General features: G+C 39.8%; 1 protein-coding gene across 3 annotated transcripts in view; it reads right to left on the reverse strand.

Moving 5' to 3' along the window:
- HPCAL1 (hippocalcin like 1) overlaps window positions 1–22,800 on the reverse strand; it is a 92,695-nt gene that overhangs the window by 23,303 nt on the left and 46,592 nt on the right. Inside the window, exon 1 of one of the 3 annotated variants that reach the window (XM_044418240.1) lies at window positions 11,406–11,562. The exons of the other annotated variants lie outside the window; for them this stretch is intronic. Coding sequence (XP_044274175.1) covers window positions 11,406–11,448 — 43 coding nt within the window. The 5' untranslated portion in view covers window positions 11,449–11,562. Of the gene's footprint in view, window positions 1–11,405; window positions 11,563–22,800 lie in introns of those variants that run through there. 3 annotated transcript variants of the gene reach the window in all.

The following is a 22,800-nucleotide window of genomic DNA, read 5'->3' on the forward strand; positions in this document are numbered from 1 at the left end:
AAAAGGAACTGCTGCTAACTTATTTTAAGGCAGAACTGAATGAAATTTGTAGGGCTGCTTTCCCCTTTCGAGGCAATTAAGCCTGGTGCATTTCAGATAAATGTATGCAGGCTTTTTTGTGTAAGAGCAATCTCCAACATTTGGAAGGTATCCAAAAATGCCAGATAGCACAAAGGTGTCTCTAAGCTAGAAAACTGTGATATTTTAGGACAGGTGCAGTGGTTTAAGTGCACGAGGAAATCTTAAATTTGAGGGATTGAATGATTCACTTCCTCTTCCTCCCCAACCATTTTTTGGTGTGGACAATTTGTATGAAAAATGCATTCATTGAACAGGAAATGTTTCAGATGAAAAGGAGCAGGGGCTATGAAAATCTGTTCATGGCTTTTTCATAAGCAAACCTGGTGGTGGAAGAATGGACATCACATCATCCCATCTTTGTCCCTCCTCAAAGCAGTGACTGGAAAGCTCCTGCTAAAAGGAGGAGCCACAATGGGAAGCCCTAAAACAAGCCATGATGGGAAGATGGAGCTATCAATCACTCAGCCCCATTCCTTCATCCCCACCAGTGTCTGGAGAAGGTGGTGGAGGGGAGATGCTTCTTTGGAGGCACATTGTTTTTTCGAAGCCAGATTTCAGGCAAAGCCTTGCACAGGGTCCAGGTTTAATTCTGGTCACTTTGGAGGCAAGGCCGTTTTGCCTTGGAAATCACCTGCAGTGGTCTGAAGAGTCTTCATTGTACTTGGATTTCAGCTGGATCTGACGCACATAAAAACAAAGTGACCATTGCGTCTTGGATCTAAAGAAATTAATATTTATCTGTAACATTACCTTTCTGTAATGTTTTCCAACCAAGCTCTGTACAAATTTGGAGTGCAATCAAAATATTATTAAATCTAATATACGAGTAGACATTTATCTTGTGGGAATTGGTAGGAATCTTCCCTATAGTGGATCAAAAGGTTCAAGCTGGTACCATTCCCAGCTTCCAACGAGCCACTTCACCATTTCAACCCATACTGCCTCATCGACCCCACATTTATTACCAGCCTATGACCTTAAAGAAGCTTAGGTAGTTTACTGATCAGGTACCAGCAAGCAAGAAGTGTACTGTTCACTGAAACAAGAGCCAGAGTGTCCAGGGAAGAAATTATCCATAGATTTTCCCCTTACAGAAGCTATTCTTTCCATGACAAGCGAAATTTGCTTCATACTGAATTTTCCCTTCTTTTCCACAGCACCCCTATTCTTTTATAGGATAGCTGGTAATGCTGAATCCACATTGACTTGCCATCTGAATTTCTAAGGGGTACCTATGGTACTTAAGCTATTCTGGGGCTAGGGCAGGGTTCAGCACCATGGATGACACCTTTAAAAGTCAGAGTGAAATCCAGAGAGGATATGCCATCCTTACTGACACTGGAGCCTTCCCTAGTAGCCACCACAAGTGCACAGCTATGCACTGACAAAATGCGATCACTTTCTTTTGTTGTTCTGGGTTTCGACTGCATTCACATGTATCTTTATCCTTCCATCGCCTCTGGCAGAAGAGTTCCTTGCTTCTCTACTGTCAACGCCATGGTATTTTCCTCATTCTGAAAAGACAGTACCTGCTGTGTTCTTACCCAGATATCCAAGTACTGATAGATACTGCACACTGAGAACATTTTGAAGATTCTGTTTTTGGTCATTTCCCCCTAACCAAGAGCAATTCTACTAATTCCAAAGCTATTATAATAAGCTTCCTCATATATGTTCAAAGTAAAATTGCAAGTTTCTTTCCATCTAGCACCTCCCAACATCTTTGAACTCAAACCTTTCTTTAAAAAATAAAAAATAAAAAGGCCTTGGGGAAAATTTGACATGGCAGAGACTTACTCTTCCCTAGCACAGAGATTCACATAGTGAGCTATTTCTTACTTCAAAAACATTGCCATTAAAGCTGAGAAATAATTGAGATTTGAAAAAGCAGAAAGCCCTTTAGGATCAAGCTATGCAGGGAATCTGAGATTTCTCTGAAAGGAAAGAGACAGGATCTGAGCCACTGCAACCCCATTTTCCTGAGTGAGTTTCAGCCATTTTCAGTAATCCAAAACTGAGCTGAGCACATATGACAGTAGAATTTAATGCTAAGTAATAAATTTACAGGAGCTATGAACAACCTGAACTGCAGAGTCAGTGGGATTACTTATCTCACTCTTCTCCAAACTGTGTTAGACTACAGCCTCTGTTAGCCATGCTGGTTGAGGATCATTGAGTTGTATTACAACACATGTGAAGGTTAGCTGTTCTAATATATACAAAGCCTTCCGAAGAACAGATTTGGTTATATCATTGCAGCTCATTAAAATTCATGTTTACATACCCAGCAGTTAAGTCATTCTGTTGTCTATCTGAGGAAGAAAAAGAACTCATAGAAAAGATATGATTTTGCAAAACTAGAGTAATTGCTTCAAGATTAAATCAAGTTTAGAAAAGTAATTAAATAAAGACCGGCTACCGCAACTTGTGTGTTTTCTTAAAGCTAACTTCCTATAGCTTGGTAAAATAAAAGAGGGCTGCTAAGATCATCTTTGGAAAAGACTGAATGTCATCTTTGCAAGAGGACATTTAGAATATGATAGAACAGCAATTCTCTCTTCTTGGGAAGGAAGGAACAAATTAACATACATTTCAGTGCAATAGATACCATACGTGTTTTGGAGAGATGATACTGTACTTGATGAAAGAGAGTGGGCTGAAAAGGAGGCACACTCAGGGGTATCCTGAGCAGCCTTCTCAACATGGCTCCTTCCCAGTATGTTGGCTGAGTCCCCAGTGCTTCTCAGCCAGCGCATCATGGCAAGTGACATGCTAACCTAAGATGGGGTTTTCACAATATCACATCTGGAGGGCACCAGACCGGGGAAGGCTGATCTAAATCGTGTATGTATTTATTTATCTCCAGGCCCAGTTCTCTTGCTAATACTGGAAGTCCAGTTTACTGGCTGACAACTCTTTTGAGTCAGATTGCACTGAACCTTGTTTATGAGGCAACTTTGCACCAACCTGAAACATTGCAGGGCATCCAAGACAAACTTTCTGGAAGCTATAGTGGCTATTTTTTAAATAAATAGAGTGAGAATGTTAAGATAGAAGTGCCTGGAGGGCAGAGGACACCTTTAAACTGATATACAAGTTTAGATTCAAACTCAGGAGTTTCCTTTTTGGGGCCTAGGAAGAAAAACTAGTTCATTTGCTCAGAACTAGAGTAGAAGAATAAGGAATTATAAATGCTAGTAAGTTAAAGATTCACAGCCTTACAAACATAGCATTCAGAACACTTCAGAGTTATCAAGTTTCTGGGAAAAGAGTAGTAATTTTATATGGTGAGATTGTTCGAGTCTGGCAAATGCACATTCAAACACTAACTTTTGCAGGAATGACATAAATGTGAAGAAAGGGGAAGGCCAGCAGGCAAAAATTCTGGAGTCCATACCCATGAATTCACTGCAAAACACTCTTGCCCAAACGAGGCAGTTCTCCTACCACACCACGAACTAGGCTAAGTTTTGGTTTTGGGGCTTGGCTGATAAAAAGAAAAACTGTATAACGGCTAGGAGGGCTATGTGCAGGGGAGAATCAATGGTTAAGGGAAACCTAAGCATCCCTTAACTGAATTGACAAACAGATTAACAGATTTATCAGGCACTGAAGCAGAAATGTACTCAGGATGAACTGAATTTATATACTGGGTTAAGACAAGGAAGATACCAGATGCAAAAGAGTATTTTAAGCCCAGTGTATAAGGATATTAAAGGAAACTTTCTGCTTAAAAATAATGGTAAAGTTTGACATGAAACCATTTCTAGCATATATAAAACTTATTTAACAAAGAAGTGCTGTTACATGCCCCCCACTAATAGTTACTACAAACTGACTACCTAAACCTGTAACATTTATTCAGAAGTAATTCATAAAGTCTCATAAAGGGACTTATTCCACAAGCAAGCATGCACAGAATTGCAGCCTGAACCCCATTCTTATTAAAGATGACCTTGCAGCATGCTTGAGCTTGTGTAGGTAAAATCCGACTTCAGATGCAAATCTGTGGAGTGCATTAGACCTTATTTTTGCCTCAAGAAATTAACAAGGCTATTCTTTCATCCTTATTCTTTAAGTGAATAATATCTGCTTTCATAAAACAATATTTTAGTTACATTCACACACAGCATATATTCGACAATGATTAAAAAAAGAAGAGATCAAGTGCAAAGTGTCTCCAAATGAAGCAATGCACTGCTTAAGTCAGTTACGTAACTAAGGAGCTATAGGGTAAAAGGGCAGGAGAATCACACACAGTGCCTATCTGCACAGGGGCTAAAGTGTGAGCTTTGAAAAGCTCATAAAGAGCTTTTACTGGAACCAGAGGAGTCTTGAAAGAACAAGCCTGAAAGTGAAGCCGTGCTCACAGTCTGTCTGACAGTTCAGACCTTCCTATAATCACATCATGCAAGGCATGCCGATCAGGTTACTGACAAATGCAACGAACAGCACACTGATGTCTTAAATCACAGAGCATCAAAGGTGGCTGCAGCTTAGGCTTATCTTCTCACACGGAAGGCTCTACTCAGAGCCACCAGCCTGAAGTTATGTGTTCTTTCAAATGCCCAGCATACATAGGCATGTATATTCTGTGTGCTAGCTGGGATACTGGCTTTTTGTCCATTGTGCAATTCATTATTTTAAATTATTTATTTATTTATTTATTTATTTATTAAAACATTTTTATGCCGCCCCATTCGCCGAAGCCTCGGGGCGGCTTACAACATAGATAAAACAAGTTAAAATCCATATAAAATAATCTTAATTAAAACACACATTATAAAATAAGCCGCCCTGGCCAGATAAAATTCAATTGTATTTAGCATTTAAAATGTTGCTTAAATAAAAAGGTCTTAGCCTGGCGCCGAAAAACAAATAACGACGGCGCCAGGCGGACCTCTCTGGGGAGCGCATTCCATAACTTAGGCGCCACCGCTGAGAAAGCCCTTCTCCGAGTAGCCACCCTCCTAATTTCTCTCACGGAGGGCTCCCGGAGAAGGGCCTCTCCCGCCGATCTCAGGGGACGACTGGGCAAATATGGATGTAAGCACTCCTTCAGGTAACCAGGACCCAAGCAAATTATGTACATAGTACTTCTACTTGCACTCCATTAATGGTGCATTTTCCACTGTGCACTTCTATGTACACTGTATTTGAAAAATGAATATAGTTCTTCACATTCTTCATTTCTCTATGCAGAATACTCTTCACTGGACACTTCCTCACGTGAATCTCTTTACCTTCTCCCATAGAATTGAATGGGGGAAAGTGTGAAAAACTGATCTTGAGAACAATATTATAAGTGAAGGAAAACTTGTATTCCATCTGGTAGTTCCTGACAGCTGTGCTATTTGATTTGTGTACAGTGTCACTACACCCTCCAGAGTTCTGTGCAATATATACACCACACACGCGCGCGCGCGCGCGAGAGGGAGGGAGGGAGGGAGGGAGGGAGGAGCATTTTGATGGTGCTTATGGCAAAACATAAAACTTTCTTGCTACATCTTGTAGAGTGGGCATACAAAAATGTTTTGTGGTGAGGAGTGGATTCCCCACCACCACCTAATGGACTAGATGGCAACAGGTGGCGTGGCCTTTTCCCAACATCACCCTCTTAAAGCGTGGCATTTTAAGACCACCTCCTGCTTGCTGCTCCCCCTACCCCACCCCACACTGCTTACTGCTTCCAGCCCCATCCGGGCAGAGTGCCTCCGCCTGGCCTGCCTATTCCAGCAGCCCCACCTGGCAAAAAAGCCCCAGGCCCCAGGCAACCCAAAAGGGGGCACAGGGCAGCCTTGCAGTAGACTGTTTATAGAAAGGAACTGGGTGCAGAGTCCTCCCGTGCGGGATGCGGTCACTGCCTGTTCTTTATGCCACTCTGCCCTGTTGTCCTGTTTCTGCTCACTCTTACAGGGCTAATCCAGATAAATGACCACTGTGTCTATTCTGTCTGCGAGGAGAAGGAAGAAAAGTAGCTGTAATTGTATGTTCCATCCTCTCCAGCATTCTACAAATTCAGCGATGATCTTTGGCTACGCAAAAAGCACCAAGAAGCTAGGGAACAAGCTAGAGACCAAGGCTGGTCTGCCAATCTGTGTAGCTCTGCTCTTCTACTGCCCTCTAAATATTTTGGAATTCAACTCCCAGCAGCCTCAGTTATCAAGGGCAACAGCCAGAGATGCTGGGAAATGTAGTTCTCAACATCTGGAGGGTACAAGGCTGAGGAAGGCTGCTCTACCTGTTAACTACCCCCCCAATGGTCTGCATATTCCATACAGCTGGTTTGTTGGGTACCCCCTTTTCTTCAATGTCCCTTTCTTGTGGCTTGTTCCCACCAGCTTCCCTTAATTTATTTCCCCCTCCTTGCATTTCCTGTCGACTCCCCAACCCTACAGCCACTCTTCTGGTTTCTTGTCCAATTCAAAACTTAGAAATATAGACCCACACATTCATTTATACAAACCACCCACTATTTCCCTATGGGAAAACACCACTATGACTTATAATATTCGCTCCACAAAAACGATAGCTATGTGTCTATTCCAGAAAAAATAAATATGAAATGAACTAACAGATAGGGAGACAAGGTTTGAAGCCCAGACCAGTTTTCTTTTAGACATTACAAAGTCCTTCAACTTATACATTATATTCTCCAGAACAGGGTAAGGATCCTTTACCTGAAAGGGTCCTTTATCTCAGGAGAGTTAAACTTAATTTGGCCAGAGCCAGATTCTGTTGCACCACCCTGATACTTCAGATAGCCAGGTCAGTTCTCCAGATTTCAGAATCGAGGATGGACAGGAATTTAAAGAGCAAATAGTATGCTTCAGTGGTCAAAGCAGCTTGTCCATGCCTTTAGGTTACACAAGCTGAAACATAACTAGATGATACTCTAGCCCCATCCATCTCAGAGTCCGCCAGAACAATGGCATCCAAGCTGCCACAAATACACTGACTTGATCTACAAAATGTCTCACAAACGGCTCACAGTGGACCTCTGATGTTTCCACCTGTTGGTATTCTAGAAATTATACTCATGATGCCTTTAACCATCCCTAAGAGCTCTACTGGCTGATACTGAGTAGATGCAATGATGGCAGAGAAGTATCGCTCTTATCACTATTACTGAATAAAGACCACAAATGGATTCTTCCCCGTGTTCAACCATATTTGTGAAAAATATTCTGCCCTTTGTGCTTGAATTGCTGATAGAATTATTTCATCAACTCTAGCTCCCACAATTTCACAACTAGGTCAAAGACATTTGCGAGTGCTCCTTTACGATCAAGCTCTATGATGGATTGTAACCCTAAAACAACAGATCTCCACCTTATGTAACCCTAGCAATTGAAGATGGTGGAATGCAACACCCTGGATATGGTAAAAACAGGTAAATCTTTTTCCAAATATTAACTTTTGTGCATGCATGAATCATTCCGGTTGGGGTCAGTAAGTACACTACAGCATCAGTATTTTTAACAAAACCCTAATTCTGAGCAGGTTTTGGACAGTACAGAAATGCAATAAATAAATATTTTTTAAAATAGTTCACTTTTGAGGGGGTAAAATGCCTTTCTACCTTTGGTTCAATGGAGATTTTTGAATAATGGTTCTGATTAGCAGAAGGGAGAAAGAAAATGTAAGTTCAAACAGTCCTCATTTTATGTGAGGTTCAGTATGATTTCCTGGCTCAAATTTCATTTTGTCGTGTTAATTATGCACATGTCACACAGAGCCCATCTGTCCCAGGGTGGCCAGCTGCCAAGTTCAGCAGTATCAAGAGTGACACACAGAACAAAACACAATGTTAAATCAGGCAGTGCAAACAGAAGGGAAGTGGCCACTGTCTTTCATAAAGCAGACTGTTTAAGACCATTCACTTCAGATACCATACGATTTGATTCTGCATCTCCTCTCACCCTCCTGCTATATGCTATGCCAGGAGGGGAACATAAAAAAAAATCCATCATATAGCACACTGTGCTCAAGAGTCAGGATTTTTCAAATAGAAAGATGGCCAACCAACTCATGTATTGTCCCATATATAGCTTTGAAAAGAGCAAATTAAGGAAACAGGTCTTTGTCTGAGCAGCTACAATCAGTTAGTTGGGTGGCCTGTTGGATGGCCCTTTAAAGCATTAAAGCTCTTTGGTTCTAGTGTCCCAGCAAGCAAAGGTGGGTCAAGTCTTTTTAGACTCATGAGCTGAGCCAGAACATTGCTTCTGGACCCAACCTTTACCCACATCCCCGGCATGTCCGGGATGTTCACAGCTTGAGACTTTACAAAGAATCTGGTTGCTTAGATTTTCTAAGACAATGAGAAGGCAAGCATTTTAACAGGAGCAGGCTGTGGCATACTATTACTGGGGGGAAAAAACCTTCATATGCCAATATCTTAACCTAAAATCAAATAATTCCTAGAGCATTTGATTGCCCAGATTTTGTACTTCGGTTGTGCTGGTCAACACTAAAATACTCAGAAGGTACCATTCCTACCTACCGCGCAGGAGCAGAACACCTCACATTATTCATTTGTACTATCCCCGGGTCATGTCTGCACTCAGGCCTCGTGCTGCTGTGGTGAAGAGTTGATAAGAGCTTCTGGGGTGCAGAAAATGACATCAGTTTGTGCCGTTTGATTCAGCCCTGCCCATGTTTCTTCTGTATTCAAAATCTCACCACCACGGGACAGGAACACAACATGGAGGAGAAGCAACTCCAAAGCAGTTTGCTCAATCATGCCAGTTGAGGCAGAATGCCCAACCATAGTTTATCCGCTCTTATCCGCTCTAGGTACATGGATGTGTGCGCTCCACATTCTCAATTGACCTCTGCCAGGTATTCTTGTTTTTATCTGGGAAATGATGCCTACAAGTGCTGCTGGAAGCATGCCATTCATCACTATAGTTCCCCTCTGAGCTGGATGGAAGGCAGCCAGGCTCTGAACATCTCAGCCAACCAAGGGATAAGAAATGGCAAGTAATTAAAACTCACCTAGAAATATGTGCCGACCTTATCAGGAATTCTGATATGGCAAGATGCTGCCCCACACTGCCTTAAGTAAGCAAAGGATGATTTAAGGCTTGATCAAAGATCTAGTTGAATGTGTTTCCTCATCCCTACATCTGACATGAAATATCCCTCTAAAGAAAGCACTGTGATATAATAAAAAGTGCACCGGGACTCTTAAGATTAGAGGATTTTTGTGCATTTTTAATTGCTTTCTTTGCTCTGATAAGCAGAGTGCCAGCAAAGAATTCCACACTGATACTTCAGTTCTTATACTGGTTGTCATGAATCCACTAAGTTTTTCCTAATATGCATCTAAACTCTGTATATATTTGCATATCTATTCTGACATTATATTATGAAAGCTTTAATGGACATAAATATTAAAATTTTATAGGGAAAGTATGTGCCTCTGCTCTGAGAAACCACTGCTGGAAATCCAAGATTGTTCAACTCTTTTCTACAGGATATCCATGGTAAGACCAATATTGGAGAAACCGAGTCATTATTTTCTATAGATGGTTTCCATGTAGTTTAGGTATACAGTAATTACGAGAAGAGCTGTTCTCATGACCTCTCACAGCTGAGCAGTCGTGAGTGCATAAGTGCACGCAAATTCCTGAAACACCTTTTGGTCTAAAAGGTAAAGAAAACAAGATACATGGGATAGATAAACAGAGGAGATAAAAGAGTATAGTAGGAGTCAGTTTGCAGGGCTTTGGGGTCACATTTTTCCTCTGCTTCAGTTGGAGAAATAAGCTTAGCGTTCAATTATGCTAAAAGAAACAGCTTCTTGTAAAAAAGAAAACCAGTTATTTCAGGAAGCTTCGTGTTTGGTTGCAACAGATTATGACAGTAAACTAATTTACCATGAAAAACATTTGCAACTAGATACATCAGTCGTCATACCAGTTATGTCAGGAAGCCATCTAACCTTTCTTTCCTTAAAACAAACATCTTATCTCAGTCGACATATGCATGGTTATTCTAACATAATTGCACAAGCTTCAATTGATGCAAGGTTTTAGTTTTTGGGAAAAGTGTTTGAATCAACCTTGAGAAATGATGACTGAAAAGCTGAAAAGACTGCTGTCTATATGTATGAGGCTATGGGAAAGCCACTATCTGCCAGGAATACAATTAGCACTTTTTAATACTATCAAGCCAGTGACCACTATCTTGTAGTAGTGATTTCCATAAGTTAAATTGCATGTGGTGTGCAGAAACACTTATCTCTGCCTGGAGCCTACTGCCAAGCATGTTTTAAAGGTTAACCTCTAGCTTCTAGTATTATGGAAGAAGGATAAAAAATCCTCTGTCCACTCTTTCCATACTGTTCATAATTTTGTAAAACTCCTCCATTTCACAGAAATGCAATGTCTGTCTTCTGAAACCCAAGCCTGGGCACTAAGATAGGTTAGAAAATGAAATAAAATTAAAAGCAGAATTTTTTAAAGTAGGCAGATTATCTAGGTAGATAGGTATGGGAAGATGCTTCAGGCCTTCAGCACTGTTCATTTCATGCCAAATGTATGCATCAGCTAACAAGGCATCTACATGAACTAAAACCTATTTCCAAGAAAGGGGAAAAACCCATTAATAACAGTTAACTATATATACACATCTTCAAAGAGCTGTTCATCTGCTTTTATGTATATTTTTAGCACTTAACAACAACATTGCCCAGGAGGCAAATCTTATGGAGAGCACTATCTAGCATTAGTAGGAATGTACTAAGCAACATAAAATACCATCAAACGGGAACAGTTGGTTGCCACCCACTGTCTTGCCCCCTCCTTGCCTTTCTTCTTGGGAAAGCATATTGTGAAAATGAATATATAGGTAGAACTCCTTCTCAAGTTCTGTCAGAAAGACAAGACTGGCTTTCAGGTGAATATTTTAAGACTGCAGTCCTACCTATACTTGGTTGAATCAGCAAAGAAACAGTAAACATAAAACAAAGGCAATACACCTAGCCTCAGTTAGGGATTAGAACCTTCTGCAGATATGAGAATCTAAAAGTAAACAATGTGCAAAATAAAAGCCATGACTGTGCAACCAAACTGTATTCCCTTGAATCTTTATATGCCTCCCCTTCAAAACCCTAGAAATAAAGTCTTTGTTAAGGCTGAGAAAAAGGTGAATTGCCCAAGGCAACACAGCAGGTCAGTATTGCCTGTATCAAGGAAAAGCAGGCATTTCTACAGTGTGTTTTCAAAAATCATAGATAGCATCCTCAGTGCACTGCCAGCTTTTGGTTAAAGCAGGGATGGGAAACACCTGGGTTGCAGAGTATGAAGGAAACAAATCACCTCTGTTCTCATGGGAGCGCAACGTATCTCCCACACTTTCCATAAAACATTCCTTGGTTTTTTAAATGTCGACTCAGCATATCTACCGGCAATATAGAAAACTCTGGACAGTTCAGCAGTTGTTGAAAACGTAGTCATAAAGAAGAGCTTTTTCTTTTTGCCTTCCTACTACAATGAAGCAGCATGAACAGAAGCAAAGCAGTCACAGCAGTAATTTTTAAGCTTTTCAGTACTGTCCTTAAAGTAAAAGTAAACCATTGTTTGTAGAGAGGTTTGCAAGCCTAAATTCATAAGGAGACCCTCTGGGAACAAAGCAATTTAGAGTCTCTTTTCCTTCAGCCACTTCTGCTATGCTGTTGTCCCAAGAGTGAACAAGGAAGAAAATAATTATTGTAACAGATGGCAATATAAAGTTGATTAAAAAGAAAAAAGAAAAAAATGGCATGACTTTCAGAATTTAAACTGGATTAGTAGGAAGTGGTCACACTATCTACATTTTGCATATTTGGCGGAAGCAGGAAGTTTACACATAGTTTGTTCTCATGTGGCACCCTGGAGAGAGATTGCCAAAACACTCACATTCTAAATAACATCCTTCCATCCTGTATTCTCTATGGATAGAGAGGTACACTGTATTTAAATAATTATCACTATTTTTATTGCAGTTACTATTGGCATCATATAGACACTTTTCTATACTGCCTTCAAAACAGGAGTGAACAGAAGACTGTGAAACATGGCAAAAGTAGCAGTCTAGAAAAATGAAGCTGAGTTGCACCTGGAAGTCAGACACTGACACAGAGATAGACACTGCTCCTTTGTGTAATGCAACTACAGTGGGGATTTAAAGCCTTCTAGAATATCTATTGCAGGATGAAGAGAAGAGCTGGCACCAGAAAGAAGTAATGCAGTTCAAGCAGGCAAGGTTTAGTTCAAGAATGTAATGCACAAGCAAGCAGTCCAGCTGATAGGGAAGGCTATGAGGATAGTCTTCAATGAAAGAAAATGCCTAGTATACCTCATGAAGGTCACATATAATCCCCATCACAAGGGATTCCCAAATATAGGCCTGGGATAAACGGCAAGAATTTCATTAGACTGAAAAGTTCCAAAGCAATCAGATATGGAGATGCTAGTTCACCTCCTTGCAGATCCATACAGATGCTATCTGGCTGACACAGATGTTCTATCTAGTTCCTCAAACTTCTTCTCAAATAGAAAAACAGAAGGGTTGTATCCCAGTGGAAGGGAAACTGCTGATGGAAAAGATCCCCCATCCATCTGCAGCCTCTTGGGCCTCTCCCACATTCGCTACCAGATACACGTGGGTGCAGGGACTAGTCCTACCCAGGAAGTGGTAGTGAGACCTGTTACTGTCAAGTTTATGCGTGTATCAACCTCGTCCATGCAGCCAAGCTGAAGGAGGAGCTTGATTGGAGTCCAGCCAATGATAAAAATATGCTTTGCCAGATTTCACATAAAGAAATACCTGAATAAACAAAGAGGTCCAGAAAAGTTAAAAGAATGGCAAACTTACTCTGATCTACCATTCCACATGTTGACCATATTTGCACTAGAATTCTAAGATGAATAGAAGAAGTTTCACTCATCAGTAGCTGCAGATTTTTTAAAATGGGGCTTTGAGCTACCAATCTTGCACAGAAGTCCTCTTGTGATCTCTTCCCTTCTGCTACAGCCTCTGTTTAATTTCCTTCTCCAGTTTCCAGTTCTGGGCATTTGACCATGGTTTACATAATGTGAGAAGATAAAGTTCAAGGTTTTTGCCATCTTCTTTTTTGCTCTGTAATGTTTTGACTTGCCTTCCTTCCTCCCCTTCCATGTCTGTGTCTCTGTCCTTTTCCCTTTTTTATTCAGCTAGTGTTAAGGTTAATTAACAGTATTGCTGGTCTAGTGATATAACTGATAACTGAACAAGGGCAGCGTGTAGCAGGATGCACTGCTGTCTTGCTGAGAACCAAACATTTATTTGGTTTGTTTTAATGATTTTCTATTGGATATGTTTCGCTTATTATTTTCATCTTTTACACTATTTTTTCACTGTAAGGGTCAAGGGCACAATGATGGCATCATTAAATCTAAATTAAATCTATACCAGACACCTTGAATTATTCTAAAATAGATAACTTTTGTAGAAAAGATGAGACTTGCATGAGTACAAGGGCAAACAATCTATCATTAAGCCCTTTTAAGTCAATGTTTGAAGGGGCTCCTTGGAATGTTATGATATTCATCTGAAAGATAAATATTTTCAACATTTAAAAATTTATCCAGAATTGTATACCAGTGGCCATAAAATATTAGGATGGGATACCGATTCCACCACCCTGCCCGGTTGATCTTCCCTGCCTAGATATTCTGCAAAGGCAGTTTTTGATAGTGACTTTGCAAATCACAAATTTATGAAAGCAACAGTGACCATGAAAATGCAGAAAGCACCTGGTCTGGATGGATTTCCAACTAAGTGGTATAAAACATTTTTCCAAGCTTTATTATTTGACTAAGTGTTTTTTTGAACTGGGTTCTCTTTGATTAGCACTCAATTATGTTTACATTGCATTAAAGCAGACAGAGACCATACCTTCTGCGCTAATCATCTGCTTAGTTCATTGAACAATGTTGATATTAAAACATTAACTGCAATTTTGGCTGACAGACTATGAGTTATTACAATGTTCGTCTGATTGGATCAGGTTGGATTAATTAAAAATAAGCAGGGGTTTGATAATCTTAAATTGGTTCTGGATCTGACTGCATTAAATAAGGATAGCATAACCCAGCTGCCATTATCTTTTTGGCTGCAGAGAGGTCTCCAATGTTTCCTGGAAATGTAATATAATGTAAACGTTTCACTCTAGCATTTCATAAATTAGTTAAATTTTTATATGAAACTTCTAGAACCACTTTCTGAATTGGTTTATGTTTGGAAACCCTTGCATGTATTATTCAACAAAATACTAACATTCATGGCATTGAGCACTATGTGGTAAAATATAAACTTATTATCTATGCTTCGAATATCTTACTGTTATTTTGGAACTTCAGCCATGTCCTTCGGGTTTTAATGCAGATGTTTAATGATCACAGACATTTATCTGGTCTTATGTGGAAATCTGGAGACACTACAACCCACAGAGTGTTAACTAACTGGACATTCAGCCTTTGTGCTGAGTTTATTACATATTTGGGAATATTTGTCCCTACAAATTTATCACAAATTTTTAAATTAAATTTGAGTAAGTTGATTAATAAGATCTCAAGAAACCCTGACAGATAATCATCTACATATTTGAGTCTATGGGGGAAGGTAAATACACTTAAATTGAATATATTACATCGATTGTTTGCTTGATGTGGTATTCCTTTATTTATATCTGACAAACATTTCCAGAAGCTTAATGTTTTTATTATAATTTTATGGGGTTCTACTCCACCACAAATATCCTGGAAACGGATGCTTTTGATCAAAGAAAGTGGATTTGGCCTCCCTGAAATTTCCTTATACCACTGGGCCTATTTGCTCATTTGCACTAGGTTTTGGTCTTATTATTTGATTTACATTCCACTTTTTCCTCACAACAAACTCAAAGCAGCTTACACATTTCTCCTCTGCCTGCTCTCCATCTTATCCCCACAACAACAAACCTGAGAGGAAGGTTGGGCTGAGAGTCTGTGGCTGGCCCAAAGTCATCCAGTTGGCTTCATGGCTAAGCGGGGACTAGAATCCAGATCGCATGAGTCCCAGTTCCACACTCTTAACCAAACTCTTTTCCACCTAGATTACTGAGAATACATAGCTACATAGGCCTACAATGCATATTGCTAAAAATCTGTTACTAGTGAATTAATATTACACACAATGTCTCAACCCAGTATGGAATAATGAACTGCAGCACCCTGTTTTGCCCAGTCAATGGAAAACATGAATTTTAGGCCATGTGTCATTCAGAAAAAAATGGTGTTTTGAACACTGGAAGCCACAATGTTGGCCTTTTTTTTTTTTTTTTTTTCAGGAAGGGCTTAATTATACTGGCCATTTTTGGATGTGCAATGAAGTTAATGCATCTCTTCTTCATGGGTTTTGGCAGTGCCCAATGGCAGTTTCCTTTTGGGAGAGGATAGTAATTCAGATACATCTTGTGATGGAAAGTTCTTCAATATTTAAAGAAAAACATGTCCTTTTGAATTATCTACTTGTCTCATGGAATTTAATGCATTGGCAATGAAAATGGATTTTCTGCATTCTTTTGACAGCTAATAGTATTACAATATTGGAAGGATAAATGGCCACCTGCAATAACAAATGAGGTGATGGATTTAATGAAACACTCAGATTTTTTAATTAGTGGCCCTTATGGATACATATATGGCTATTTGGGCTGCCTTATTTGAAGTTTATGCATAAATATTTTCAATAATGCTAATATGCTCTGTTATATACTAATGCACAGGGATCTATAACATAGTATATGTAACTAGTGTTATGGACCTTTTAAAATCTTATTCAAGGATTTTTTTTCCTCCTCTAACAGTGTGGTTTTTGATTTTGCATCACACAAAGAATATTGGTAGGGAGGGAAAGAGGAAGGGAAAATCTTATTGTCCAATAAGTCCATTCACATAATACTGCCTGTCACCAAAAAGACTCAATCTCACAATCTGATTTAAGAACCACTACCAGAACTAGGGTTCTATGTTTAGGAGTATGTTATGAATTCATTTCCACAAGTTTGTAGCATAGCAATAGAATTTGATATTTGATGCAAATTTATTATCAAGTTAGTGGTTTGCTTGTTGATTTAAGGAAAGTTGCTAGCTCTCTATGGAAACTTCAGGAAACTTCAGAGAGGGGTTCCAGTGGTCAGCTGGTGTGGCCATTTTAATCTATGCTTGGTAGACATATTACCCATCTCCTTGGCTTTCAACTGTGTTTTTTGAAAATTCAAATAGAATAACTGCTTTCTGCCATGAAGCAGGATGGATAACATTCAAGTCATACATTCTGGAAGCCTAAAATAAACTACAAGAATCTCCCCCTTAGCACAGAACACCCACAGAACTTCCTTTATTAGAGTCAACAGATTATATATGATCTACCTACATACCTGAACTTCTGAAAGTATGACACTCTCTATATAAATGATAGGTACGCAATGCATCTGCAATAGCCTTAAAAAGGGCTATAGTTAGACACAGATCCAGTGAAATTTGCCCACAATAAAGATTATAGGATTTGCTGGGTAGTCCAAACAGCTTACAATAAGTGTCAGGTTGTCTTCTGTTCAAGGAAGAAACAAGGGTAGCATCCTATTTGCATACCTTTCAACATGGTGACCCAATTTGCCCATGGTGACCCACCATGGCTTCAATAAACCATGCTGGACTGTAATGTGTGATGGCCACTGGTATAACTCTTCAAGCCATGGTGGACGGTTGCCATGGCTTATGGTCACATGTGAAGCCAGCAGGTGGCTTGTTGCTACGGATAACAAGACACCCAGAACTCTTTCCTCTTTGATAATAAGATGCATGGTGCTTGGTCTTGTTTTATAGTCTGTATGAGAAATGCAACCATAGCAAGAATCCACTAATTACAAATGAAACAATTTCACAGGATTCTGTTCAGAAGATGTGACCTCTGTATAATCAGTCATTAATTTACTGTACTGCTTTCAATAAGCTGTATACTACTCTCTTTAATAATTTGATCTTATAGTATTCATATAAAAAACAGTAAAAAAAACCCTATAAATATAAAATCTGACTGGTGGGAAAGGAAGCATATGGCCAAAAAAAAGGGGGGGGGGAGAGAAAGACTGAGGATGCACTCTGATTCGGCAAATTAAGAAGGGCCACTACCAATACCATTATCAAGAGACCCAATAAGGTTGATAAATGATAGCATGGGAGGCGCACAGCTGGATAGGAATTCTGTTGCAAGAAGACAGTAAATATATACAAGAGGAGCCAAGGTTTGTATGTTTCTTATTAAATGCATCTGCCTCCAGGAACTAAGGCATTGATACAACATAGCTGTTTCTTGTACATTAGGGACATTTATACCACTCTAACAGTTTCACATACAGAACAGAAAAGGGGGGAATCTGAGTTAAGATATGGACTGAAGCTAAGTCCTAAAAGGAAAATCACTATCTCCCACAAAAGTATGTGGGATAAACATGCTTCATTTCCCAGCATGCTTCATTTCTCCTCCTAGTCCAATTTCTTTCCTGGTTGTTTAGCAATTGATAACCATATTCTCTTTAACATAAATAATGCAACTTAGGAAGGATAACCAAGACACAAGTAGATACAACTGTTCTGCTCCATACACTTCTGAAGACACTTGCAGGCTGAATGTAATTAAAAATAGGACTGATCATCATTCTATCATTAACGGGAAATGATCACTCTGCAAATCCAATTGCCTCAGTTTGTTAACCTATTTCAGCAAATGCTGTAATATTATTTTGTATTCTATATAATATTTCATACTTCATAGAATGAGTCTAATGTAAATGAATCTAATCCTATTTCAATTTATTCTGTGGAAGAAAAAGGTTGTGTTTTATGGTGGAAGGTAGGTTTAAATCCAAATATGGTTTGAGGCAGAGGTGAAGGAGGGTGGGTATCCATCAAGATAAGCACTTCCAAACTTGTCCATTCTTGGCAAGATAGTCTCTTAGTTCCCAGGATATGGTGTACTGCATTTTTTTTCTTCACTGTGACCTCTATTTAAAATAATCAGTGGATAAACACGCCTTCTATTTGCATCAGCTTCCTATCCATGTGTCTCTCTAATTTTCCTTCCATAAACCTCAACTGGTGGAAAAAATGGTGGTTAATCTCCTACACATCTGAAAATCCAGTTTTGTTCTAGTGCAGCCTTCCCCAGCCTTGTGCCTTCCAGACTTGTCTGGATGGCCACACCCAGAATTCCCAGTCAATGGCCCCGCTGGAGGGGAATTCTGGGAACTGCAGTGCAAATGCCTCTGAAGGCCACCACGTTGGGGAGGGCTGTTCTAGCGCACATGCAAAACCAAGACAAGCACACCCCCCACACAGAAGTATGAATATTACATAGCTGGCATCAAGTTGTATTACATGCCCTACGGGAGCAATGAGACTCTGGAATGGCCAACTTGTGGCCTTCCAGGCACTGAGGCATTTTTGCCTACATATCTTATCAACCCTAGCCAGCGTCTCCAAGATGGCCACTTCTGGAGGGCTACAAGTTGTTTGCTGTAGCTGATCTAGGAAGTAGATCAACGTAGACTGTCAATCTAAACTGACAGTCCTTTCAGTGCATTGCTGAGGCCTTTCTGTACATTTTAACACCCAATTGCCCAGCAGGAGTGCAGAGCTAAGGACTGGAGTTCTCAGCACTGTCAGCTTTCCAGTCTGTACATCTACCAACTTGTTGAAGGGCTTGAATGGCTCAGCCATCACCCCATTACTGTTAATATATATAATTTATTGAAGCTGCCATCCTTTACTTACTTACCTTGGAGTATTCTTCACTGAGCCTGATGGGGTTTACGTCTCTGTAGACACTGAATGATAAATTAATTGAACCAGAGCCAAACAAACAACAAGAGTGATCTGTCCTTGATTTACCTCCTCTTCATTCATCTGAAGGGCTTTTTTGGTTCAAAAGAGTTTGTACACCCACACACCCCATCTATCAGCATCATAAATGGGAGCAAGGCAGCATAACTTAGTGTGGACATGCTGTACAAAGGATAACAATGATTTTATCCATGAAGCATGTGCAGATCTGGTCATGGGTGGGTGGGTGGTATACTTTTATGTTTTATATTTATATACCACTGTCCGTACCTTTAAAGAAATCACTATGTAGTTTACAAGAAAACATTAACCTACATCATGGTATGTATTAAACTGGTTGCTACATTGGACACAAAGAGTGTTCTTCAACAGTACCTTCCCAAACTGGAGAGAGCTAACTAGTGGGGTGCCGTAGGGTTCAATCCTAGGCCCAGTGCTCCTCAACATCTTTATTAATAATTTAGATGAGGAAGTAAAGGGAAAGATAATCACATATGCAGTTGATACAAAACTGTGTGGAATAGTGAACATCCTAGAAGACAGAATGACAATCCAGGGTAATCTCAATAAACCTGAACGCTGGGCTGAAAGCAACAGAATGAGATTCAATAAGGACAAATGCCAAGTCCTCCATCTAGGAAAAAGAAACCAGATGCATTGATACAAGATGAGAAATAAATGGCTCAACAGAACTGAAAAAGACCTTGGAGTTATTGTGGACAATAGGTTAAATATGAGCCAACAGGGGTTAAATCTATTTTGTGATGCATTAATAGAAGTATTACTTCCAAATCATGAGAAGCAGTAATTCCCCTATACGCCTCAGATCTCATCTGGAATACTATGTCCTGTTCTGGGCACCAAGATTGAAGAAAGATGCAGAAAAATTAGAACAGGTCCAGAGGAGAGCAACAAAAATGATCCAGGATTTGGAAACACTGTCCTACTCAGAGAACTGGGTACATTCGGCCTTGAGAAGAGAGGACTGAGCGGGGACAAGGTATCACTTCATTAGTTTCTCAAAGGCTGTCACAACAAGGATGGACAAGATCTCTTTTCACTCATACTAGAGTATAGGGCATGAAATAATCAATTCAAGTTGTGACAACCTGGATTCAGGCTAGATATCAGGAAAATTTTTCTTACTGTCAGAGCAATATAACAGTGGAACCAGCTTTCTAGAGAGGTGGTGGGCTCTCCCACACTAGAAACATTAAAAAAGAAATTGGATATTGGACAGATACATGAGGGAAGAGGCTATCAGTGGCTACTAGCCTTGTTGGCCATGTGCTATGTACAGCTGCTGCTGAGTCTGGGCAGTGGGAGTTCTTGCAGTCATCCTGTTTGAGCAATGCTGTTGGCCGGTTTGGCAACATGTGTATAGAGTGCTGGACTGGAGGGACCTTTGGTCCGATCCTGCACGACTTCTTATGCTCTTTATAAGACTGTAGATCTATCAGTTTATTTTCAACTTTCATTTGTTTCTCTTCCGCTGTGTCACGGGGGTACTTAGAAATCAAATAAAAATACCAGTATGCATAATAACAGTCTTTAAAGCCCTCTCTGACTTCTCAGTCACTGGCAAGCATTGCAATTTATGGAGTTATTGTATACAACTGAATTGTTGACTGAAATGGTAATCCTAATGTTATTAGGGGGCTATTTAAATAGCTGTATATTAACTTATTTCTTGGCTGCAAAAGTACATAAACCAATTAGTATTGCTTTTTTTGAGATTTTAAACTGTACATTAAGAATAGATGCGGCACACATGCTGTTTTTTAATACATGATGTGCTGCTTAACAATACCAAAAGCTGGGTCTTGGAACTTAAACCCCGTTCTGAACATGAATTAGTAGCTTGGCAAAGGAAAGTTCACAGTGGGCAGGAAGCAGACAGATGAAATGGGTACAGCTCTCAGTCCCATGATGTGATGTTGGCTGAGGTGGGATAGCAGTATGGAGAGGAAGTGTCCTTGTTAGCAGAAGGTCCCTCCCAAAGGGATGGGGTCCAGGCATGCTCATTCGGAAAATTCCTGGAGGTGAATACTAGACTGGGTTCAACTAACCACTCCGCATGCTCAGTGGGAAAATACTTTTTTGCAAGAAAGGTCTGTGGCTCTGAATGTGTGAAACCCTAGCTCATGGCAGTCTACAAGTCCAAAGAATCTGTGCAACACAGGAAAAGTCAGCCCACTGTGGAATACCTATCTGAACTCATTACGAATCCATTACAGATTTATCTTGCTTTGTCTTAAATGAAGTACTGAACCTGCAGTGAGAAATCTATCCTAACATGTTCCCCAATCCTGCTGTAGATTATCAGGACATTGACTAAGCTAATGTGTGCTTCCTTCCATCCAAAAGTCGGAAGGCAACAGAGGCATCTAAGAAAGGTCCTCACAGTGCAAACATTTACAGCAAGTGATGCCTCAGTCATCTTCCAAGATGCTAAAATTAAATTCTACTTCAAACAAAAGATTAACCATCTGCTGAACCATTCATGTCACAGTTAACTAAGTTTTGCTGTGAAATAAAAGTTCAGTACTAGCTATTTAGTTGTAAAGGAGGGTTCCAAAGTCTTTCCCTAAAGGCATCATTTTCTCTTGTTACAGCGTTACATTTCCTTAGCACTCAAACCACAACATTTTGGTCACAGGGATATGAGATTTATTTGGAGTGCTAGAAAGAATATGACTGCATGACTGACATGGGGACCTTCTAGTTAATACCTACTTAGTACCTGTAACATGATTATGAATGATAATGTTTTCCTTCTTCCACCTAAACCATTTGAGTGCTTTATTTAGAAGCTGAGCACTTTCTGATATACCACCTTCTATCCACAGTCACAGCAAGACCAATCTTCTGATTTAACTTTAGGAAAGCTATCTTTCAACACAGCCATGCATCAACACTCTGTGCATTTTAAAGAAAGGGTTTACTTTTTTTCATTTCAGCTCCAGCACAGAAAACTTCTGGGCAATTTAGTTCTGGAACTCACACCCAGCCTGCCCATTTAAGAAGTTGATGAATAGACTAATCCCCTCCCTACATCCAAGGAAATATTACAAAGTGCTAGTGCTGGATGAGTGATGGCATCAGTAGGGCTAAAAGGAGTAATTTAGGTTGCTTGAATTCTGCCTGTTGTAGAATGTTCATTTATTCTAACATCACAATGAAGGTCTTTCTCTTGACTGTGTGCATTCTGTTCTGTACCACTCTAATATGGAGTTTAGTAACCAGCTGATAATTCATCTTCTGATATATCTCAGCCCTTGTCACTGAAAAGACAGGCTTAAAATGTATGGAAACAATACACTGGGAAAGGGAAGGCAGGACTTTAGTGTACTGCCTAATGGCTAGAAGCAGAACTATACTATAAAAGTAAATATACTTATATACTAAACTATGCTAATTATGTTATAAGCTTTGCTAATTTGCAGACTTTATTTTTAAAAATCCAGATTTTTTCTTAAGGCAGAACGGAAGCATTTGCATATCATTTTTGCCTTTTAAACTACCATAGGAGAGCATACTAAAATTTCTGAGTTTTTTTTTCCCAAGAAGCAGCTCATTTGGTTGGTGTTCTTTGGAAGACATAGAGAAGAAGTGAATACTGAAGCAAAAGTTGGAAAGCAAAGTTGCATAACATATCACCACCTTAACTATGCAGGGGTTTTCAGAAACAACCAAAACCTATCAATTATCAAAACTTTATGAATTGGATGAGCCAGTCTAAAAGGCTTTGAAGTATATGCTCAAGGTTGAAGTATATGCTCAACACTTCAAAGCAAATTCCCATAAC

The sequence above is a fragment of the Varanus komodoensis genome, unplaced genomic scaffold (genome assembly GCF_004798865.1).
Source record: "Varanus komodoensis strain SLA01 unplaced genomic scaffold, ASM479886v1 scaffold10, whole genome shotgun sequence".
Classification (NCBI taxonomy): domain Eukaryota; kingdom Metazoa; phylum Chordata; class Lepidosauria; order Squamata; family Varanidae; genus Varanus; species Varanus komodoensis.